The 19,138-nt window shown below is 39.2% G+C and overlaps 2 protein-coding genes across 3 annotated transcripts; one reads left to right on the plus strand and one right to left on the minus strand.

Moving 5' to 3' along the window:
- Positions 1 to 638: 638 nt before the first annotated feature.
- PSMA2 (proteasome 20S subunit alpha 2) lies at positions 639 to 12,456 on the minus strand. Its single transcript, XM_003407286.4, has 8 exons — positions 12,332 to 12,456; positions 7,893 to 7,969; positions 6,620 to 6,752; positions 4,670 to 4,792; positions 3,866 to 3,947; positions 2,295 to 2,368; positions 999 to 1,056; positions 639 to 912 (listed from the first exon to the last, which is right to left on the minus strand). The coding sequence occupies exons 1-8, from the start codon at positions 12,370 to 12,372 to the stop codon at positions 796 to 798; spliced, it is 705 nt and encodes a 234-aa protein (XP_003407334.1). The 5' UTR covers positions 12,373 to 12,456; the 3' UTR covers positions 639 to 795.
- Positions 12,457 to 12,578: 122 nt separating this feature from the next.
- MRPL32 (mitochondrial ribosomal protein L32) lies at positions 12,579 to 18,855 on the plus strand. 2 transcript variants are annotated; one of them, XR_010322781.1, is made up of 5 exons: positions 12,579 to 12,748; positions 14,655 to 14,836; positions 17,218 to 17,393; positions 18,189 to 18,252; positions 18,334 to 18,447. XR_010322781.1 is itself a non-coding variant. In XM_003407283.4 (3 exons), the coding sequence occupies exons 1-3, from the start codon at positions 12,619 to 12,621 to the stop codon at positions 18,586 to 18,588; spliced, it is 567 nt and encodes a 188-aa protein (XP_003407331.1). In that variant the 5' UTR covers positions 12,586 to 12,618; the 3' UTR covers positions 18,589 to 18,855. The 2 variants fall into 2 exon arrangements, 1 of the variants encoding a protein (XP_003407331.1); XM_003407283.4 differs by lacking the exons at positions 17,218 to 17,393; positions 18,189 to 18,252 and having other exon boundaries at positions 12,586 to 12,748; positions 18,334 to 18,855.
- The last annotated feature ends 283 nt before the right edge of the window (positions 18,856 to 19,138 follow it).

The following is a 19,138-nucleotide window of genomic DNA, read 5'->3' on the forward strand; positions in this document are numbered from 1 at the left end:
CATACAATGCAAGCACTGAATTCAGACACCCTATTACTTGTTTGTCCAGACATTATTTATAGGGAAGGTTCTATTATAGAGATTAATGTAGGGATAGCCTTAAACCATAGGCTTAAAATTGTTCAGTATTTGTGTCTTATTTCCAGCACTCCATCACTGAGTTAAAAAGGTCTACAATCTAGGGGCTCCTTTTAAAATACTTGTACCTTCCTGTGACTGCGAAACCACAGGGAATCAACTAACCAGTTTTTATTCACTTACGAACTACTTCAATCTCTAGGAGACCAACGTGGCTTGGCACTCTCCTTATCTCTAGTGCAGTCTTGCACAGCATCCTAGACTTCTACTAACCCACAATTAAGGTGTCTGAAAAATACCTATGCTTCATACTTTGTCTCATAAATCTATGAAATTCTACAGATTATCCTAGCTCTAAAAGCAGTGATGTTTACCAAAATCAGCATTTTGCTTTACTGAAACATAGGTAACATCTGTATAGCAAGGTTTATCTCAACCAAAATTGCAAGACTAAAGAGTAATCGCATCATGTGCTTTGCAGTGTCGTATCCAGAGATCAACTGTGATAAAAGTAGGAGATGCCTATGTTAAAACTGTAGTAACTCCTAAAAAGCCAGATGTTGGATTTAACGATTTATTGTGATTTGTGTCATTTTAAAAACATCAGTCCATTAAACCATGTAGAAATAAGTATGCAAAAAGTCTGCAAAACAAAACATACTTTAAACATGTTTAAGTAGATAGATTATCTGAATCCCAGATTATTCAGTCACTTGATTAGGCTATGGCAGCCAAGTAGTCCTTAACTTCAGTTGGAGTAAGCCTCCTAAATCCAGCTTCATTGCAGATTCCAACTTCTATGTTATCTTCTGTCATTTGCCCTTCAAAGCTTTCCTAATGAAGGAGGAGGAAAATGGTTAATTTTCCAAGCAGTTATCAATAAAATCATTATAAATCCAATTGTTAAGTTCTGAACTAACCTTTAGGGTTAAGATAGCTGTATGGATGGCATCTTCGAGTTCCAGATCTTCATTATATCTAAAAAAAATTGTTTTTAAAGAGTGACTTTCTACTTACGGCACTGTTGTGTATTCTTTATGACTATTTAAGCATTGCTAGCAATAGCAAAAGTGTAAGATTTAAAAAAATCTAAAACAGTCTTAAGAATGCTAAATTACACATTAATTCTTTTAGTCACCTCATTGAGACAGCGAGCTGATCAGACTAAGTAGAACTGCCCCATAGGGGTTCCAAGGAATGGCTAGTGGATTAGAACTTCTGACCTTCTGGAAGGCAACAGAGCTCTTAACCACTGTGTTACCAGGGCTCCGAAAACTGCTAAGTTACACATTGGTTTTTTGAGTAACCTTATTGATATAGCTGTCCCAAAATAAGAAATTGACAATTATTTAGAGCGTAACCCCATAATAAGTTCACTTTAGGAAACATCTTTAAATATAAATATTTTAATATAATCAGGATGTGTTAGCTATATTATAATATTTAACAATACATTAGAGAAATTGAACTGCTGCTAAAATTTCTTTTGTTCTTATAAATTATAACTTCATATGAAATGTTTGGAAGAATCATTAATATGTAAGAGGAAAATGAAAAGTGCTTTAAGATTCTGAAGTTATTTAATTTTACTATTTCATCCCAGTTCTAAGATTTTTGATAGTCGTAACATTATGTGAAAATGTCATTAGAAGGTGCATCTATTGGTCAAAAGGTCAGACAACATTTTCTGGTATACCTACAATAATGCTGAATCTAGAATACTGCTGGAAGTAAGTCAGCAGTTTGTTGTGCTAGGGCATTAATAGCCCTTCTTTTTATCAAGCACATACATTATATATTAAATCCACCATCAACATCAGGTATTTAGTTTCACACTTTTTTTTTGTTAAGTGTCATAATGTAAACTGTTTCACTTAAATCATTTAACATTTTTTCTTACGGAACATTTTTTCTCATATGACTCCAAATCCAGTGTTTTTATTTTTTTGAGATGGTAGGAAAAATACAGTTAAAGAAAAAAAATTTTAGGACACAACCATAAGATTATAGAGATCCTTAAGAATTAAATAATATTATCACTTAATATACTGAAGGCTAAGAAATAAGGGTGGAGAGGTTCTTTTGTTTGTTTTAAATGTAGTTTCAAATACAGAGAAAAAAGAAAAAACTGTGTTTAAACCTATGACATTAACTAATTTTAAAGGTAGCTAAAAACCATAAAAGAAGTTTACCAAAGCATCTAATTACGAGCCTACCTTTTCTCCAGGAACGTTTTCCCATTCACATAGTTCTTTCCCATTGCTGTGGCCTTCCAGGCAAAGTAAGCTCCCTAATCAGAAGGGAAGGAGGAAAAAAATTGTATTTTAAAACCTTAATATAATTATATTGCCCCACAATATTTATTTTATCTTATTATTGGCTCTAAATTCTAACATAATAGACTATATTCATTGGAATGGAATGGAATATGTCACAGAACGGGCTATTTTTAATAAAGGTTAAAGAGACAGACAAAAAAAAGGTTTAAGGCAACTTTTGGGGGTTATGGAAAAGCTTAGTATCTTGATTGTGGTGACATCTATCAAAGCACATGAAATTGTACACTAAACTGTTTATTTGTTCATAAATCATGTTAAAACAGGCAGTTAAAGGAAACTGAGGTTAACTTAAAGCAAATAAGAGTAATACTTTAGCTTAATAGGATAATAACCATTTCAAAAACCCTATCACTCAAGTATGTGAAGTTAATACATGTGACAGAAAAATGGACGGCAGAACTAATGCAGCTTCCTCATCAGACTAAATTAAAATTTTAAATGAAACAGATGGCTTATCACTAAAAATATTCAAAGCTTTTGATATTTTGTAACTTAATGTTAAAATGAAAACAGCAGCTGTATCTCACACATAACAAAGCCTAATTGTTGAAAAAATACAAATGTACACAAAAAGTACTGAAAAGTACACCAAATGTATTTTAAAAGAAAGCAATTTCTTTTTAGATAACAACAGAGAAAAAAACGGGAAGGGGGACAAAGCCTGGATCCCGGTGATGGCGGCCACTGCTACAGACTGGACAGGGCTTGCCACAGAGCTTCGAAAGCTCAAAGATGGGACAGCAGATACTACCAAAGTTCCCACGTACATATTTTTCTGATTTAAGTAACAACCAAAATATTTTTTTTTTTTTTTTTTGTCTTTCAGATTATAGGGTTAGATTGTAAGGTTTAAATTGAGTGATCCTGTAATTACCTAATGACCCACCAATACTCATTTTTGATCTGACGTATTGTGAAAAATCAATTCCTAATCCTGATTGTTTTCTTAAGGTTCTCCTTGTAGCAAATGAGACAGATGTGGAGTATTAGAAAATTCTTCTATGAATACCTCCTAACTCAACCTTCTGCTTTACAGCAGACAACTCATCCAAGATCTTGGTTACATAGTCATTTTGGAAAACAATGAATTCAAGACAATTACAAGAACGTTTTTGCTTGAAGAGTCACACTTTTAAGTTAGCCCCAAGATGCCCACATCTTTACTTGTAATACTTTGCAAAGTAACAGAATTCTATCAATTTAAAGAGATTTTGGTAATAACTACTTCAACAGTTATATCACTCAAGTATGTGAAGTTAATAAACATGACAGAAAAATAGGGTTGGCAAAACTAATGTAGCTTCCTTATCAGACTAAATTAAAATTTTATACTTTCTAAAGTCTGAACGAAAAAAAAAATACTGCTAAATTTTAAACTCTTATGTCTGTTTTTATTAGCTATTCAGAGTACTTTAACAAATCCGTCAAACACATCTTGTGATACTTACAGATGGATCTGACTGAAATAAATAAGGTCGTCCCTCATTCCAACCACAAATAAGTAAAGAAACTCCAAATGGACGTACGCCACTGAAGAAAAGAAAATGAACATTATTTGGCCTCTTCATCGTATTAAAGTCATCCTAAGGTAAGAATTCATCAATACTCTGAATAAAGCAGATATCAAATAAATTGAGTTTGACTTTTAAGTTCCCTAAATATATTCGACGGTTTTCTGAAAGAATAAATCCACTCTTTATGGTGTTGAAGAACAAAAGTCAAATCATTCTGGATGAAATGGACTGACACTTAAAACATCAGGGTTAGTAAGTGTGGAGTACCATTCAGTGTCCTAACAAAATGACAACTTTCAATTAATGTGCCTTTTCTACTCGCTACTTTACATATCAGCAACCCCCTGTATACCAACTTAGCCATGTTCACACCCAAACTTAAGCATGATGGAATTAAAATGAGTATGAATGTGTCCACGTGCTGTTACTTACAACCATTTCTGATTGGAAAGATAAATTTGAAAGCCGCAATGATGGTTCATAAAGAAGAGTTTTAATCATTGCCAAAAGAACTTTGTATTTCTAGACACTGCTTTCTTGCTGTTATATGAAGAGTAAGAAAATTTTCACTTTTTTTAAGAAAATATTCTGGATCCAGTTAAGATCAGAAACACTCATTACAGTGACTTCCTCTACTTATTACATAAATATGGATATAAGTATTTTTCTCTTTATACATCTATTCTTCCAAAACCATTTTTTCTAATTCATTACACATGTCAAGTAATAAAAACTTACCCTGACTGAGTGTATTCTTGCATTACAGAAGCTACCCTCTGTACCAGCTGCGCTGTGGGAATGGGCTCTTGGTAAACAAGATAGTATTGCTGAGCTAGTTTCCGAGCTCTGTGTACAAGTACTCTAACAGGCAAAGAAGAAAAAAAGATTTAATCAAAACATTCTACTACCTAAAGACTCATTCTCCTTCTTTAGTCATTTACCTATAGCATAGGTTTTATACATATCACATTAATAATAGCTATCAGCTCAAAACCATTCTTACTCTCAGATCTGCGTCTAGTTGATTTAGAATATTAGAGTACCACAGAGGAGCTGAGTCATAGCAGAGTGACAAAAACAAGGCAAAAGGAAGAAAATTAGGGACTAGGGGTACCAGTCAGCTTAGTTGCAAGTTTTAGTGTACAAAATGACAGCTTTATCTCCCTCCATGCCTTCTTCAGGATTGTCCTCCTTATCCCAACAGTAGCCACCTGTCTTTTTTGTATCTCACCCTACCCAATGCACACACACACGCATAGACACACACTTCCTGGCATATCTCTCACTCTGGCTCAATCTCTCCCTTGACTGCTTTAAACTCTATGCTTGCACTTCAAGGAGAACCCTTCAGAAATTCAGGAAGGTCAAGAATCCACTCTGTAACTTTAAAAAAATGTAAAATTTGTCAAAATTTAAGTATTCAGAAGATACTCTATAATAATCAAATAAATATGCAAATATATTAGCACATTAATGGCTCATGAATGTGAAATTTTGCCTCTACCTATCTTGTTCCACAAAATCAAGAGTAATAAAGAATACTCCTTTTACTTGCTACATGATAAACATAGAAAGCTGTCTGCCATCTCTTTCAACTTGATGATACCCAGATGTAAAAGGACAGCAGCTATATCCAGCTTCGATTACTATTTTGGGCAAGATTAATTACTCTTTTTTCCTGTGAAATGGAAAAAGGGAGATTATATGAGCACCTGGATTCTGACTGCTCAACATACTTTGAGAATTTCATTCCTTTGCTAATAACAAAAACAAAGATAATGGCATTGACTCTGGGTGGTGAGGCTTTCTTTGCTGCCTGATACTTTTATTTATATAGTTTACTATAATGTGCGTTGCTTTTATCATCGTTAAGATGCACTGCTGTTGTTGTGTGTCGAGTTGGCTTCTGACTTTTGGTGACCATAGTGACCCTATAGGAAAGAGCAGAACTGCCACATAGGGTTTCCTAGGCTGTAATCTTTACAACGGAGCCCTGGTGGCACAGTGGTTAAGTGCTTGGCTGCTAACTGAAAGGTTGGTGGTTTGAACCCACCAGCTGCTCTAAAGGAGAAAGATGTGGCAGTCAGCTTCCGTAAAGATTTACAGGCCTGAACACCCTATGGGGTAGTTCTACCCTGTCCTATAAGGTCACTACAAGTCAGAATCGACCCGACGACAGTGGGGTTAATCTTCACGGAAGCCAATCTCCAGGTCTTTCCCCCACGGGACAGCTGGTTGGTTCAAACTGCTGAGCTTTTGGTTAGCAGTTCAGTGCTTAACCGTTGTTTCACCAGGGCTCCTTTTAAAAAGCGTTAGAGAACACCAAAGCCATTTAAGCCAAGCCTAGGATGGCAGAATAGGGATTATGATTAGAAAGGGAAGACCGCTGAACAGAGATAAGCGGAATGAGTCCTATATCTAACTCCTCTTCTACGACTGAATGGCATGGACTTACCAGCCTTAGTGACCCTTAGTCAGCAACCCTCAGTCTCAGTAAACTTTAGTCAATAAGCCTTCGTTTACCCCAGCATGAGCTAACTGGAAACAGATTGCCGTTTCCAACAAAACACAAAAAACGAGGATGAAGGAGATTAAAGAGAACACATTTCTTGATTTTTCTCCTCAAAGTATAAGTTAGAGGCAGTTCATGAGGTGGTGGGAAAAGCAAGGATAGACAGTATAAAGTACCTGTAATCCGGGCCCATGCCGCTATACACCAGCCCTATATGCTTGGTGACCGGCTCCACTTTGTGCACACTCCGCTCATCATACAAGATGGACTTCTGTTTCTTTTCAGTTGCTAGCACCACACCATTTGCAGCTAAAAAAAAACTAAATGTTTTATCATCCAAAGACTCTAGAGCAACGTTTTTTTAACTATGAGTGCATTTCACTAAAACTCTCTTATTTCCTCGAGTTTACAAAACCTTTTTTGCTAGATTCCTGTGTCAAAATTACCTAAGGAACAGTGTGTCAACTTTTCCCTCATCGGTCATTTATATTACATTAAGAAATTCCTACAGTTAAAGGTACGACGTAACTTTTCTTAAAAGTACTTTACTTAAAGTACTTAAAATACCTGAGAGTCCACATGTTTTAAAATAATGGAATTCTGCCTACTTGGGAAAATACAGCACTGTTCTTATAAAATTTAAAACTAATGATAAAACCCAAAAAACCCGGTGCCAACGAGTCGATTCCAACTCATAGCAACCCTACAGGACAGAGCAGAACTGCCTCATAGTTTCCAAGGAGTGCCTGGTGCATTGGAACTGCCAACCTTTTGGTTAGCAGCTGTAGCACTTAAACACTATGCCACCAGGGTTTCCAAAACTAATGATACAGACTTAAAAAAAAAAAAAGGTTTTAAGGTATAATGCAATTATAATATCTTTAGATTAAGTTTTGTAATTAACCTTTTTTTTTTAAACTATAGGAAAGACAAAAACTGTCAGACATTGATAAAATCAGTGGAAAACCAAAAGCATACTCATTTTTTTGAATGGGAGATACTATTTGTGAGTTATCACAACATCAAAAAAAAAAAGTGCTATATTTATTTTTGAAAATAAAATTTAATCACCTTAGATTACTATTTCCTTTAAACGTCAAATTTTAACCTGTAAATTAATGTAAAAAAAACTATTAAAAATTATATTCATTTACATATTATTTAATTTCTTTAAAAAGTAATTACTAATTAACTCCAAAAGGAAATTAGGAGACTATTAGCAAGCATTTGGAACCCTGGTTAAGAGCTTGGCCGCTAACCAAAAGGTCAGCACTTTGAATCCACCAGCCGCTCCCTGGAAACCCTATGGGGCAATTCTACTCTGTCCTACAGGGTCACTATGAGCTGGAATTAACTTGACAGCAGTGGGTTTAGCAAGCATTTGAAATGAACAAAGCATTTAATAAACTTATATTTTACCATATCTGTAAATATCCAAAATTTAATTACCTTTTATTCCCACTGAAGGGGCTCCTCCAGCTACAGCAGCCAAGGCATATTCAATCTGGACAAGTTTACCAGATGGGCTTAAAAAAAAAAAAAAAAAGAGGTATTTTCTAAGTGTACATATTCTCAAGTATTTATTGCAGGAACATCTCTGTATAGGGCAAATCTCATTAATCAAACAACAAGGAACAGCTGGGCTTTGAAACCACAAAGTTTACCAGGTGACTGGAACATACTCTTAGTGAAGCACCAATTTTCCTTTCCTTTGATTGGTTCTCTCATCTGCCTCTTTGAGTAGCATCACTGCTGTTCCCTTTTTGCACCACTTACCAGCCTTGGGACTTTGGACGAGGTACTTCAACTGTGTCTTAGTTTTCTCACTTATAAGGTGGGAATACTAACACTATGGACACCTATTTCAAAGGGCTGTTGTGAAGATTAAAAGAAGCAATGGCTAGAAAAGCAACTAGAACAGTTCCTGGAATGAAATTAGCACAAAGTAAACACTGAATAGTAACATTATTAAGAACATGTACCTGTCTGTCAAAAACCAAATGAGAATATACTGCAGGTAGGACCGTATGTTTTAGAAAGTGGATGTGGCCTAAGATGTAAGACCTAGATGTCATTCTCAACAAAGTACTTTCAGTATAATAAAACTATTTATAGGAGCCATGAGATGGTTTTATACTTCCAGAAGGTCAGCAGTTGGAATCCACCAGCCACTCCTTGGAAACCCTATGGGGCAGTTTTACTCAGTGGGTTTTTTTTATAGAGTCAATATGAGTTGGAATCGACTCAATAGCAGTGAGTTTGGGTTTGGTTTGGTGGCCAAATACTAGTCCCAAGCTATCATATTTCAACCTAGCTGTTGTGTCAGAATCATAAATACAACAAACCAATCTCCTTATTTTATAGATAAAGAAAAAGTTATCCTATAATAAAAGTAATTTGCCCAGACTGACATAGCTAGGTCCCTATTTCCTGTCTACTACTGAAAAGATACTCTCAAGTTTCAGAAGGTTATCTGTCTTATCTTCTTAAAATTACAGACACCCCCTTTGTCATTCGGGCCTCACCTCACACCATTCCACTGTGCTGCAGACAGAAATTACTCTGAGACCTCAAAAGCCCATTCGACAAGCTAATCCCTTGGCCAGGATTGCTTTTCATTCTAGGCCTGGTGAACTCGTTCCTGGCCTGCCTTCCTAAGCAGAAATGTCATGTCCTGGAGAAGCGGCTCCTAACCCCTCAGACTAGGTTAAATGCCACACATCCACACCTATGGTGTCCTGTACTCACTCTCTGGCTAAGATACTTGAATTTTCACAATATTCATTTTCCTCAACAGAGCATAAGCTCTATTCAACAGGATTCCAACACGTAACCTAGTACCAGGAGTTCACAATCTTTTGGCCGATATAGACACATCTAAAACCTATTTAAGGGCAGTAGACTCAAAGATTCTTGAATCACAAAACTGACTTGAGTGGAATAACACTAGCAGTTATTTAAATTTAAAAATTAGGTATTTTTTTTTTCGTTGATGGTCACTATTGCAATAATTAAGGAGCCCTGGTGGTACAGTGGAAACCCTGGTGACATAGTGGCTAAGTGCTACGGCTGCTAACCAAAGGGTCGGCAGTTTGAATCCGCTAGGCACTCCTTGGAAAGTGTATGGGGCAGTTCTGCTCTGGCCTATAGGGTCACTATGAGTCAGAATCGACTCGACAGCACTGGGTTTGGTTTTCTGGTTGGTGGTACAGTGGTTAAAGCACTTGGCTGCTAACCAAAACGTCAGTGGTTTGAACCCACTGGCCACTCTGCAGGAGAAAGATGTGGCAGTCTGCTTCCATAAAGATTTACAGCCTTGGAAACCCTATGGGGCAGTTCTACTCTGTCCTATAGGGTCACTATGAGTCGAAATCAACTCGATGGCAATGGGTCTGTTTTCAATAATTATACTGTCTCCTCCTGGGTTGATCCAACTTTCAATTATTGTTCAACGTTGTTGTTGTTAGTGGCCATTAAGTCGATTCCAATGTGTTGTTATTGTTAGGTGCTGTCAAGTTGATTTTTGACTTATAGAGAGATGCAATGTGACAGAGTAGAACTGCCCCACGGGGCTTTTTAGGCTGTAATCTTTATGAAGGAGTCCTGGTGAAGCAGTGCTTAAGTGCACGGCTGCTAATCAAAAGGTTGGTGGTTCAAATCCACTAGCTGCTCCGCAGGAGAAAGATGTAACAGTCTGCTTCCCTAAAGATGTACAGCCTCAGAAACCTTATGGGGCAGTTCTACTGTGTCCTATAGGGTTGCTATGAGTCAGAACCAAACAACATCTAGTTTAGCTGGCTCGGAATCTTTATGGGAGCAGATCACCAGGTCTTTTCTCCCGCAGAGCCATGGGGTGGGTTCAAACAGCCAACCTTTCAGTTAGCAATCAAGCACTTAACCTAGTTCAAATGTCTCTGTGAAACACTGTAAAGGCTCAGACATAGTGAATGGTTAGTAGCCATCTGTACATAACTTCTGCCACTGCAGTTTTCTGTGTGCAAATGCCAATTACACCCACTAACCTGGGAGCTCACTGAACAAGCGACCTAGGGCATCTTTGTATTTAATCACGCCACTATCCTCACTCCAAAGCCCCAGCATCTCCACCCAGGATAAATGAAATACCTATTTTTGTACCATGCCGCCCCTTCACGAAATCCTGTAATAACAGGCTAGAGACAAATGTTTTCTTTTTAGCTACAACAGAGTTGAACTCATGTTAAAAAACAAATGAACTCATCTCAAAAAGAACAAGTTTAATAAAGGAATTTATTATAAAAATATTGAGTCCCTGAGGATATGCTTTATGTTCCAGCTCCACCAGGATTACATTTTCTTAGAGAGAAAGGACCATATTTGCTTTGCTCACTAACATCAACAGTAAGTATCTGGCATATGTTGGCCCCATCATAGTATGGAATAGTATGTAAGACCTTTTATTGCAGAATTAATTTCATTCAAAGGTTTGAAAAAACCTTATTACATACACTCACTTGTTACTGAAAACTTTTAAGAGGATGGTATTTTAGGATTTTAAGAATAGAAAGTGTATTAATTCTGTCATTGGGGAGAATCCAGTTTGAATGCCAAGTCAACTACTCCGATGACCTTGGTCAAATTATTTAATTTCTCGAAGTTTAGGTTCCCTCACCTGTGAAACATAGAGATTAAAAAAAAAAAAAAAAAAAAACCCTTGCTGTCGAGTCGATTCTGACTCTTAGCAACCCTATAGGACAGAGTAGAACTGCCCCATAGTGTTTCCAAGGAACGCCTGGTGGATTTGAACTATGGACCTTTTCATACATAGTTGTGAAAAGAGAGGAAGTAAGCTAAGCTGCACTCATACAGAGTACTCAACAAAAGTTACATCTCTCCTGCCTTCATTGGTGAGATGGAATTACGTTTTAACCAGAAGGGGCATTCCTGCTCCTTAAGAAAATAGTCAAATCAGAATTCTTGCCTTATTGATTTAGTACATCCTTCAAAGTGACGTTTTTCTTAACATTGTGAACGATGATTCACCTCAACGTTACTTTGAAAAATATACTTATTATTTTAATCTCTCGTTTTATAATAGAAAAGCCTACAATCCTTTTTAAAGTAATATACAGCCCCCCAGGGGGCCCTGGTAGTGCAGTGGTTCAGAACTCGACTGCTAACCAAAAAGGTCAGCAGTTTGAATCCACCAGCCGCTCCTTGGAAACCCTTTGGGGCAGTTCTACTCTGTCCTATTGGGTCACTACGAGTCGGAATCTACTCGATGGCAATGGGTATAGCCCCCACTCTCCCAAGAAAAATGGCCAAAGCGCACAAGGAAACTAGAAATTTGGGGCCCACAAAGCACTAAGTGACAGACCGATGAGCGCTTTCGTTTTTAGTCCGTGTGCTTCTAATAAGGGCATACACAAAACCAAAAGCGGCTGGTTTCAAAAGACACTCGTACCAAATGGAGACTTAGACTCCGACCAAACAGTGATCCTGAGGCTTTCTGAGAAGATTTGACCAAGACGCCCAGTTTCAGGCACTCCTGCATCAAGCCCACCTGAGTCCGGGAAGAAATCCTGAATTCTAAAAGGACCCCCCGAAAATGGCTAATCTAAGACTGCCTTTCTCTCTGGTCTCCAAAGAAAAGCGAATCTCTAGCTGGGACGGCACCCTCTCGCCGTCCAAGTTCACTCCAGATTCGCCCGAACCTCGTTCCCGCGGCCTCCCGGTACCCCTGCTTCCCGGGCCCGGCCGGTAAATGACTTTGCAAACCTTCATTTCCATCCCCATTTTTTACTGGATCCTCCAGAAGCACCAAGCCAATGGCCAGGACGGAAGACACGAGACCCCCGGAGCTCCTGCAACATCGGCTACACGGAAGACCTCGGGTGCCTGTTCCATACCTGAATGTTGTCAGCGAAAAGCTGTAGCCACGCTCCGCCATCTTTACACGGAGAGCCAACGCACAGTCGCACACATGCGCACTACTTTTTTCTTTTCCTGACTCTCATCTCCCCTCCCCGCTCCTGTTTCTTTCCTTTTTCTGATTGGAGGAGAGTTAGAGCCGCTCCGGGGCATGCTGGGCGTTGGAGTTCCAGGAGCCGGTCCGCCACGGCTCTGCTTATGTGCGCATGCTCGATGCAGGGGCCAGCCCCAGGAACCCGGAGTGAGTTGTCTTCAGGCTGGGAAGATGGCGTCGGCCATGCTGGTGTTGGTTCTTCCGCCGTGGCCGTCAGCCCGGGGGCTGCTCCGAAACTGCTTGGAGCGGCTGCAGCGGAACCTTCCGCAGAGCCGACTGGGCTTTCCCAGCCTTCCTTCGGGTAGGTAAAGAAGGTCGCGGTGGGGAATTCGTTGAATGAGGGGACCTTATGCAGCGCAGTAGACATAGATGATACCCTGTGCCCTCGTCCTATGTTCTGATACGCGACTGCGCGTAGGGGACATTTTTCAGACGTTCAATTAGAAACTGTAGACACCCCTTTTTGCCATTCTTCTCCGTCGCAAAAAAAAAGAAAAGCCTGATTGTCCCATTAGTGCACGGACTGTAATCCAAGAGTCTTAGCTTGGCATCAAGGCCCGCTGCTATCTGGATCCATCCTTTCCAGCCCCTTCACAACGTTGGTAGACGCGGAATGGAATGTTTCCTTGTCTGAGGAGTTTGAGCTCTGCGGGGATGAAGTCTGGTCCCCGTGTCTCCACCGGGAATTAATTTTAATTGGAAGCGCCTTGAACGTCAGAATTGTCACAGCTTTGACGTTTACATTCTACTCGATCTGTAAGGTATCCTACGTTTACTAGCTAATATACCCGAACGTGGTAACAGCCAGGCAGTCTGAACAGAGAGCAGACAACGTGCTAAGTTCTTAGTTTTTGTGGCGCCCATTGCGTCTCTTGGCGACCCTATGTGTGCAGAATAGAACGGCTCTGTAGGGTTTTCACTGGTGGCATAGTGGTTAAAGTGCTACGGCTGCTAACCAAAAGGTTGGTAGTTCGAATCAAGCATGCGCTTTTTGGAAACTCTCTGGGTCAGTTCGACTCTGTCCTGTAGGGTCACTATGAGTCAGAATCGACTCGATAGCAATGGGTTTGGTGTTTTTTTTTGTTTGTTTTTTGGTTATAGGGTTTTCAAAGCTGTGACTTTTTGGAGGCAAATCGCCAGGCCTGTTTCATGAGGGTGTGGTGGGTTCAAAACACCAACCTTTCTTCTAGTAGTCCAACGGTTAACCATTTGTGCCACTCAGGAACCTTAATGTGCTTAAATAAAAAAAAAAAAAAAAAAAGTTACCATCTAGTGGATTTTCCGAGGATAATCTTCACAACAACCCCCTTAAGGTATTTCCACTTTAGGATTGAATTAAACTCAGAGAGTTCCCAAGGTCACACCAAGAGAAAGTGGCAGAGCCTGAATTCAAACCCAGTCTGCTCTGAATCACTGAATCACTTTTAGATACAGTACGTTGAAAAAATTGTTAAGTGTTAGAGAAGTACTTCCGGTCTGAGGAATAGCAAGGAAAGGATAAAAGAATCTCTCATAAGCAAATTTTTAAAAAAGTGAAATGTTGATAGTTACATTAATTAATGCATATCATACAAAGACATGGTGAACTAGCTCTTTTCCTTAGAGAACAGACAGGAATCAAGGTTAAATATTAATACCTAAGTGACATAAATCTCTACCAGGTTATGTGACAAACTTGTCTCAGTTTGCATATAATAACAAAGGGTGAATAGGCAGTGTGGGTTGGAAGTGCATTTGGGGAATCTCAGTCTTACGTGTATTGTTTGTAAACTAGGCACTGCCTACCCAGTAGAATGGAAAATTGAGTGGGTGGGATTTTTTGGTTTTTTGTTTTGTTTTAGTTAAGTGCCTCTCAGACTGTTATTTATATATGCTACTAAAGCCCTTAGTTCTGTATTTCATGAGGTGAAAAACTCGATAGAATTTCAGTGATCTCATTTCAGCAGGTTCGTCTTAAAAAATTCCATTTGTGTTTTTTATGGCCTCTTGCATGAGCTTTTCAATTGCTAAGTTTTCCTGTTAAATGTTTTTATTGAATTCTGAGTTATCTTTAATCAAATCATATACATTATGTGGTGTATATGTACATATATATGGTATATATAAGTATCAGTATAATGACCGTAGATTCTTAAGGAGAATAATATCAGTAAATGATCATTTAAAAAGTAGAATCTGACTCTGTAACTCCATGTTTTATTTTATAGGACCAGCATTAGCAGTCCAGGGCCCAGCGATAGTTGGAGAACAAGCAGATGATACCAGTGGAAGTAAGGAGATTTCCAGCCTTTTGGATGGTATCTTTTGGATGGCAGCTCCCAAAAACAGACGCAGTATTGAAGTTAACCGGTGTAGGAGAAGAAACCCTCAGAAACTTATTAAAGTTAAGGTAATGTGTTAATTTTTTGCGGGTGTGCAAATGTATACTTTCTTTTCTAAGGATCAGCACAAAGCTGGTTCCTATGAGGTGGAGGTTAAAGATGTCCCAAATGTCCAACTTCTCCAAACTGCTGTACCACTCTGGCATCTCTACCGTCAACTACTTCTCTCCCCTCAGTACTCTCCCTCCAGCCTTTGGGTTCCATAATTCACTGCAACGTCTCACAGATCTCACAAACTGTACTTACAGTTAAGTGGTTTATTAGGGAAGTAACAGGGTGCAACTCGGGATTCGGAATGACTCAGAAGTAACAGGAACAACTCAGGATATAGTTCTTAATCAGGACAGCTTCTTCTCGCCTTCTGCTGGATCCTGCTTGGGCCCTTCTCGGGCAAGTGTTGCAGCTCTTAGCTCTGCGTCCACAAGCCGCTCCACAGCCACATCGCACTGGTCTTCTGGTTCCTGCTGTCTCATGCAGCTATCACTCTTGCTGCTGCTGTGCGCAGCTGTCTTCTGTGTTACAGCTCCTCCCCCTCTCTGTCCATGTCTCCCTTTAAGCATAGCGGGATGAGAAAACTAACTAATCCCCTTATTAGCGTTCCATACACCTAATTTGCTGCCACCCAATCATTGTGTGAGAGTCACAAAAGACTGGCTAGAAGGAATTCATTAGCACTCAGTGTGTTTTTCCTCAGTCTGCTGGTGAACCTCCTCATGGGATATCCATACAGCCTACAAATTGTTCTCAGATTTTATATGTCTGTTTTCTTTTGGCCTAAATAAAATATTCTCAGATTATGTATGCCTGCTGTCCTCTAGCCTAAATGTTAGGAACACAGTCAGGGAAGGCAGTGTGGAGATGGGACAGAGTACTGGGTTATAAAGCCCTTACGTGGCTTTGGGATTAGGAGCATTAACAGTCCTGAGCTTTCTGATTTTTGAACCACATAGGGGTAAACATCTAACTGGCAGCATCTAAAATTAGAGACAGGACTATTGAATCTTGCGTTTTACTAGCACAAATATTTAATACTTAATATAATTAAATTTAATATTTATTATTTAATACAGTGTTCTTCACCATGTCCAATAAAATACTAGGAAGGAAATCCTTAGGTAAGTAATAAAAATAGCTAATGTACATTACCAAAAACCAAACCTATTGCCGTCAAGTGGATTCCAACTCATAGCAACCCTAAGTGCCTATAATACCTATAATATGTATTGTCTCATCAAGTCTTCACAGTAACCCTCCAGAGTAAATTACATTTTCCCAGCTTTTAGAACAAAGAAACTGAGGCAAAAAGAATTGACCTGTGGTCACAGAGCTGTTAAGTGGTATAGCCAGGATTTGAGCTCTGGCTGTCTGATTCCTGAGCCCACATTGTTTTTCTTGAACTTTCCCTAATCAGACAATTCCAGATTACCCACATGTGGGTGCACTCTCTTCATTGATCTAATGGACAAAAATTAAAGAGCCTGTTACTGCTGATCTGTTAATTCATGGCTTTCTGATTTCATGATTTCTACTACTGTTTACTTCATGGCACTCCACAGCAGCTGTGCTGTTTTATACTTATTTTATATTTAAAGTTGGATGACAGCCCAAACCCATTGTCATCAAGTGATTGGAACTCATGGTGTCCCCATGTGTTACAGAGTAGAACCAAGTTCCATAGGGTTTTCTTGGCTCATTTTTTTTTTTAATCTTTACGGAAGGTCAGACCTTTCTTCTACAGGGCCACTGGGTGAGTTTGAACCACCAGCCTTTGGGTTTGTATTCTAGTGCAAGCCATGTGCACCACCCAAGGACCTAAAAATTGTGTAGACATGTACAAAAACTCATTAAAATACCCTCAAATGTATTATGACAAGAGACTTGTACAATTAAGGAATAATCATGGTATTTACAAAAAGAAGAATTTCACCATATACCAAACTTATACATTTTACAGGAATTTAAATGACACTGTAATAAAGCAGGGCAAGCCAACTCATACTGTTTTTTGATCTTGTTTTCCCAAAAATTGACTGAAAGAAAAAAATGAATTTACTTTTCCTTGGTCTTTTCCTTAAGTTGCTGGCTGCACAGATTAGCTCATTATGTTGGTGTACTCCTTATTATTTAGTATTTGGAATCAAAGGAGCCCCAGTGATACAGCGGTTAAAGTGCTCAGCTGCTAACCAAAAGGTTGGTGGTTTGAACCCACCAGCCATTCACAGGAGAAAGATGTGGCATTCTGCTTTTATAAAGATTCACAGCCTTGGAAACCCTTAATATGGCCCTTCTAGCCAAAGTCTTTGTGACTGTCACGTAATGATTGAGTGAGACTATGCAAATAAGGTATATGGAACCCTAACAAAGGGATCGGTCCGTTTTGCCATCTTAGAGGCAGGAGCAGAGTGTGGTGTCCTTTGGACCCGGGATCCCTGCGCTGAGAAGCTGCTGGAACCGGAAGACCAAAAGACAGAGCTGTAACACCCGGCAGAAGTGTTGGCAGACAAATGCCGGCAGCAGAGGCAGGAGATCAACAGTAGACGGTGCAGTGGGCCAGGAGGCCGCAGAGTGAGAAAGCTGAGCACCTTTGGGCAGGAGGCTTATTGGTGAAGTAGGGTGTCTCTGGGCACTTGGTGAAGCTAGGTTTGCTGACCACATAGCTACAGCTGAGCGCCTTCAGGCCGAGGCTTACTGGTGGACTGGGGTGCTTTGAGCACTTACCGGCAGAGCTAAAAAAAGCTTTATAACACTTGTCCAAGCAGGGCAGAGGCCAAGGGGCCAGAGAGAGGCATTCTTGCAGGAATGGCTGAGAAGAGGCTGTCCTGATGGAAGACCTGTATCCTAAGCATTCCTGAACTTGAGTTGTAACCTGTTAACTTCCCTAATAAACCCATAGTCGTGAGTACTGTCTGTGAGTTCTGTGTGGCCATTGCAATGAATTATCACACTCAGCAGAGAAGTAGAGAGTGTTGTAGGAGGGACAGTTGGTATCAGAATTGGTAAAGATGGCGGAATGAGGAGGCATGTCTGACCTCTGCCTAATAGGGATCAGCCTCGGGCTGCTGATCTTGATTTTCCTTCCCTCTTTTGAAGTTAGAGGAGGTCAGGCACCTCTGCCACACCGTTTTTACAGAGGAGTTCCACTCTGCCCTGTAGAGTCGCTCTGAGTCAAAATTGACTCAATGGCAATAGGTTTTTTCGGAGATTTCTTTGGTTTATTTGGGATTAAGAGGGCTAGAGCACCTTTTTAAATAAGTCTGACTGCTGTGTGTAATTAAAAATATACCAGATTCAAAGTCACTAGGCCTGAGTTCTAGTCCCAGTTTTTCTACTTACTCAAACTCAGTGTTGCTTTCTCCTCAGTTTCCCTGTTTAACTAGATGGTATGTGAACTCACACAACATGAACATTCTCAGAGAGTGAAAATGTAAGCATCATTCCTGTCACTTTTATTTGTGCATTATAATACACCTTGTTAAAATATGTTTTTTATTCATTTTCTTTAAAGCATAATATAGACGTTTGTCCTGAATGTGGTCACCTGAAACAGAAACACGTCCTTTGTGGCTATTGCTATGAGAAGGTGCGCAAGGAGACTGCAGAAATCAGAAGACAGATAGGGAAAGCAGAAGGGGGTCCTTTTAAGGCTCCTACCACAGAGACAATGGTTCTGTACGCGGGAGAGACACCAGCAGAACAAGATCAGGGCAAGAGGATCATTGAACGAGACCGGAAGCGACCATCCTGGTTTACCCAGAATTGACACCACAGATGTTTAAAGAGGATAACTTCACAGTAAAACACTTTTCCTGAATGATGAAGATTTTTTTTCTTATGTTGTTTTATACCTGTTAATATTTTTAAATCATCAGTATGGTTGAAATCATTCTTTACAAGGAGTTAGTTTTGTGGGGAATAATTTGAGGAATATATCATGAATAAACAATGCTTGTACAGAGTCCATACACTGTAAGCATAAAACCTCCAGAAGAGAAAAATAAAACAAATACTTTAAAATTCATAGCAAGAATTGTTTGTTTTTGCTCTGGTTTTTGCTTGTCGGTGGTTTTCCTTACACAATACTCAAATACTTTCATTTAAGTAATACCTGGAAATGGGTTATTATTTGAGTTCTCAGTATTATTTTTAAAGATGGTAGTTGTGCCAACATGAAAAGGTTGTGTTCTGGGATTTTTGTTTTGTTTTAGCTATTTAGAATTACCCATTTATGTGGTAAGCATATATGTAATAAAATCTTTGCCACTTCATTGTTTTTTGGGTGTACAATTCTGTAACATTAATTATGTTCATAT

This window comes from Loxodonta africana, chromosome 8 (assembly GCF_030014295.1).
Source record: "Loxodonta africana isolate mLoxAfr1 chromosome 8, mLoxAfr1.hap2, whole genome shotgun sequence".
Classification (NCBI taxonomy): domain Eukaryota; kingdom Metazoa; phylum Chordata; class Mammalia; order Proboscidea; family Elephantidae; genus Loxodonta; species Loxodonta africana.

Excerpts from the sequence above, each read along its gene's own strand:
- PSMA2 (XM_003407286.4), bottom strand. The coding sequence starts at position 12,372 with ATGGCGGAGCGTGGCTACAGCTTTTCGCTGACAACATTCAG. Across the intron at positions 2,369-3,865 it reads TATTTCAGTCAGATCCATCT|GGAGCTTACTTTGCCTGGAA; the intron begins GTAAGTATCACA and ends CCTTCTGATTAG. Across the intron at positions 913-998 it reads CAGCTATCTTAACCCTAAAG|GAAAGCTTTGAAGGGCAAAT; the intron begins GTTAGTTCAGAA and ends CTCCTTCATTAG.
- MRPL32 (XM_003407283.4), top strand. The coding sequence starts at position 12,619 with ATGGCGTCGGCCATGCTGGTGTTGGTTCTTCCGCCGTGGCCGTCAGCC. Across the intron at positions 12,749-14,654 it reads CTTTCCCAGCCTTCCTTCGG|GACCAGCATTAGCAGTCCAG; the intron begins GTAGGTAAAGAA and ends TTTATTTTATAG. Across the intron at positions 14,837-18,333 it reads AGAAACTTATTAAAGTTAAG|CATAATATAGACGTTTGTCC; the intron begins GTAATGTGTTAA and ends TTTTCTTTAAAG.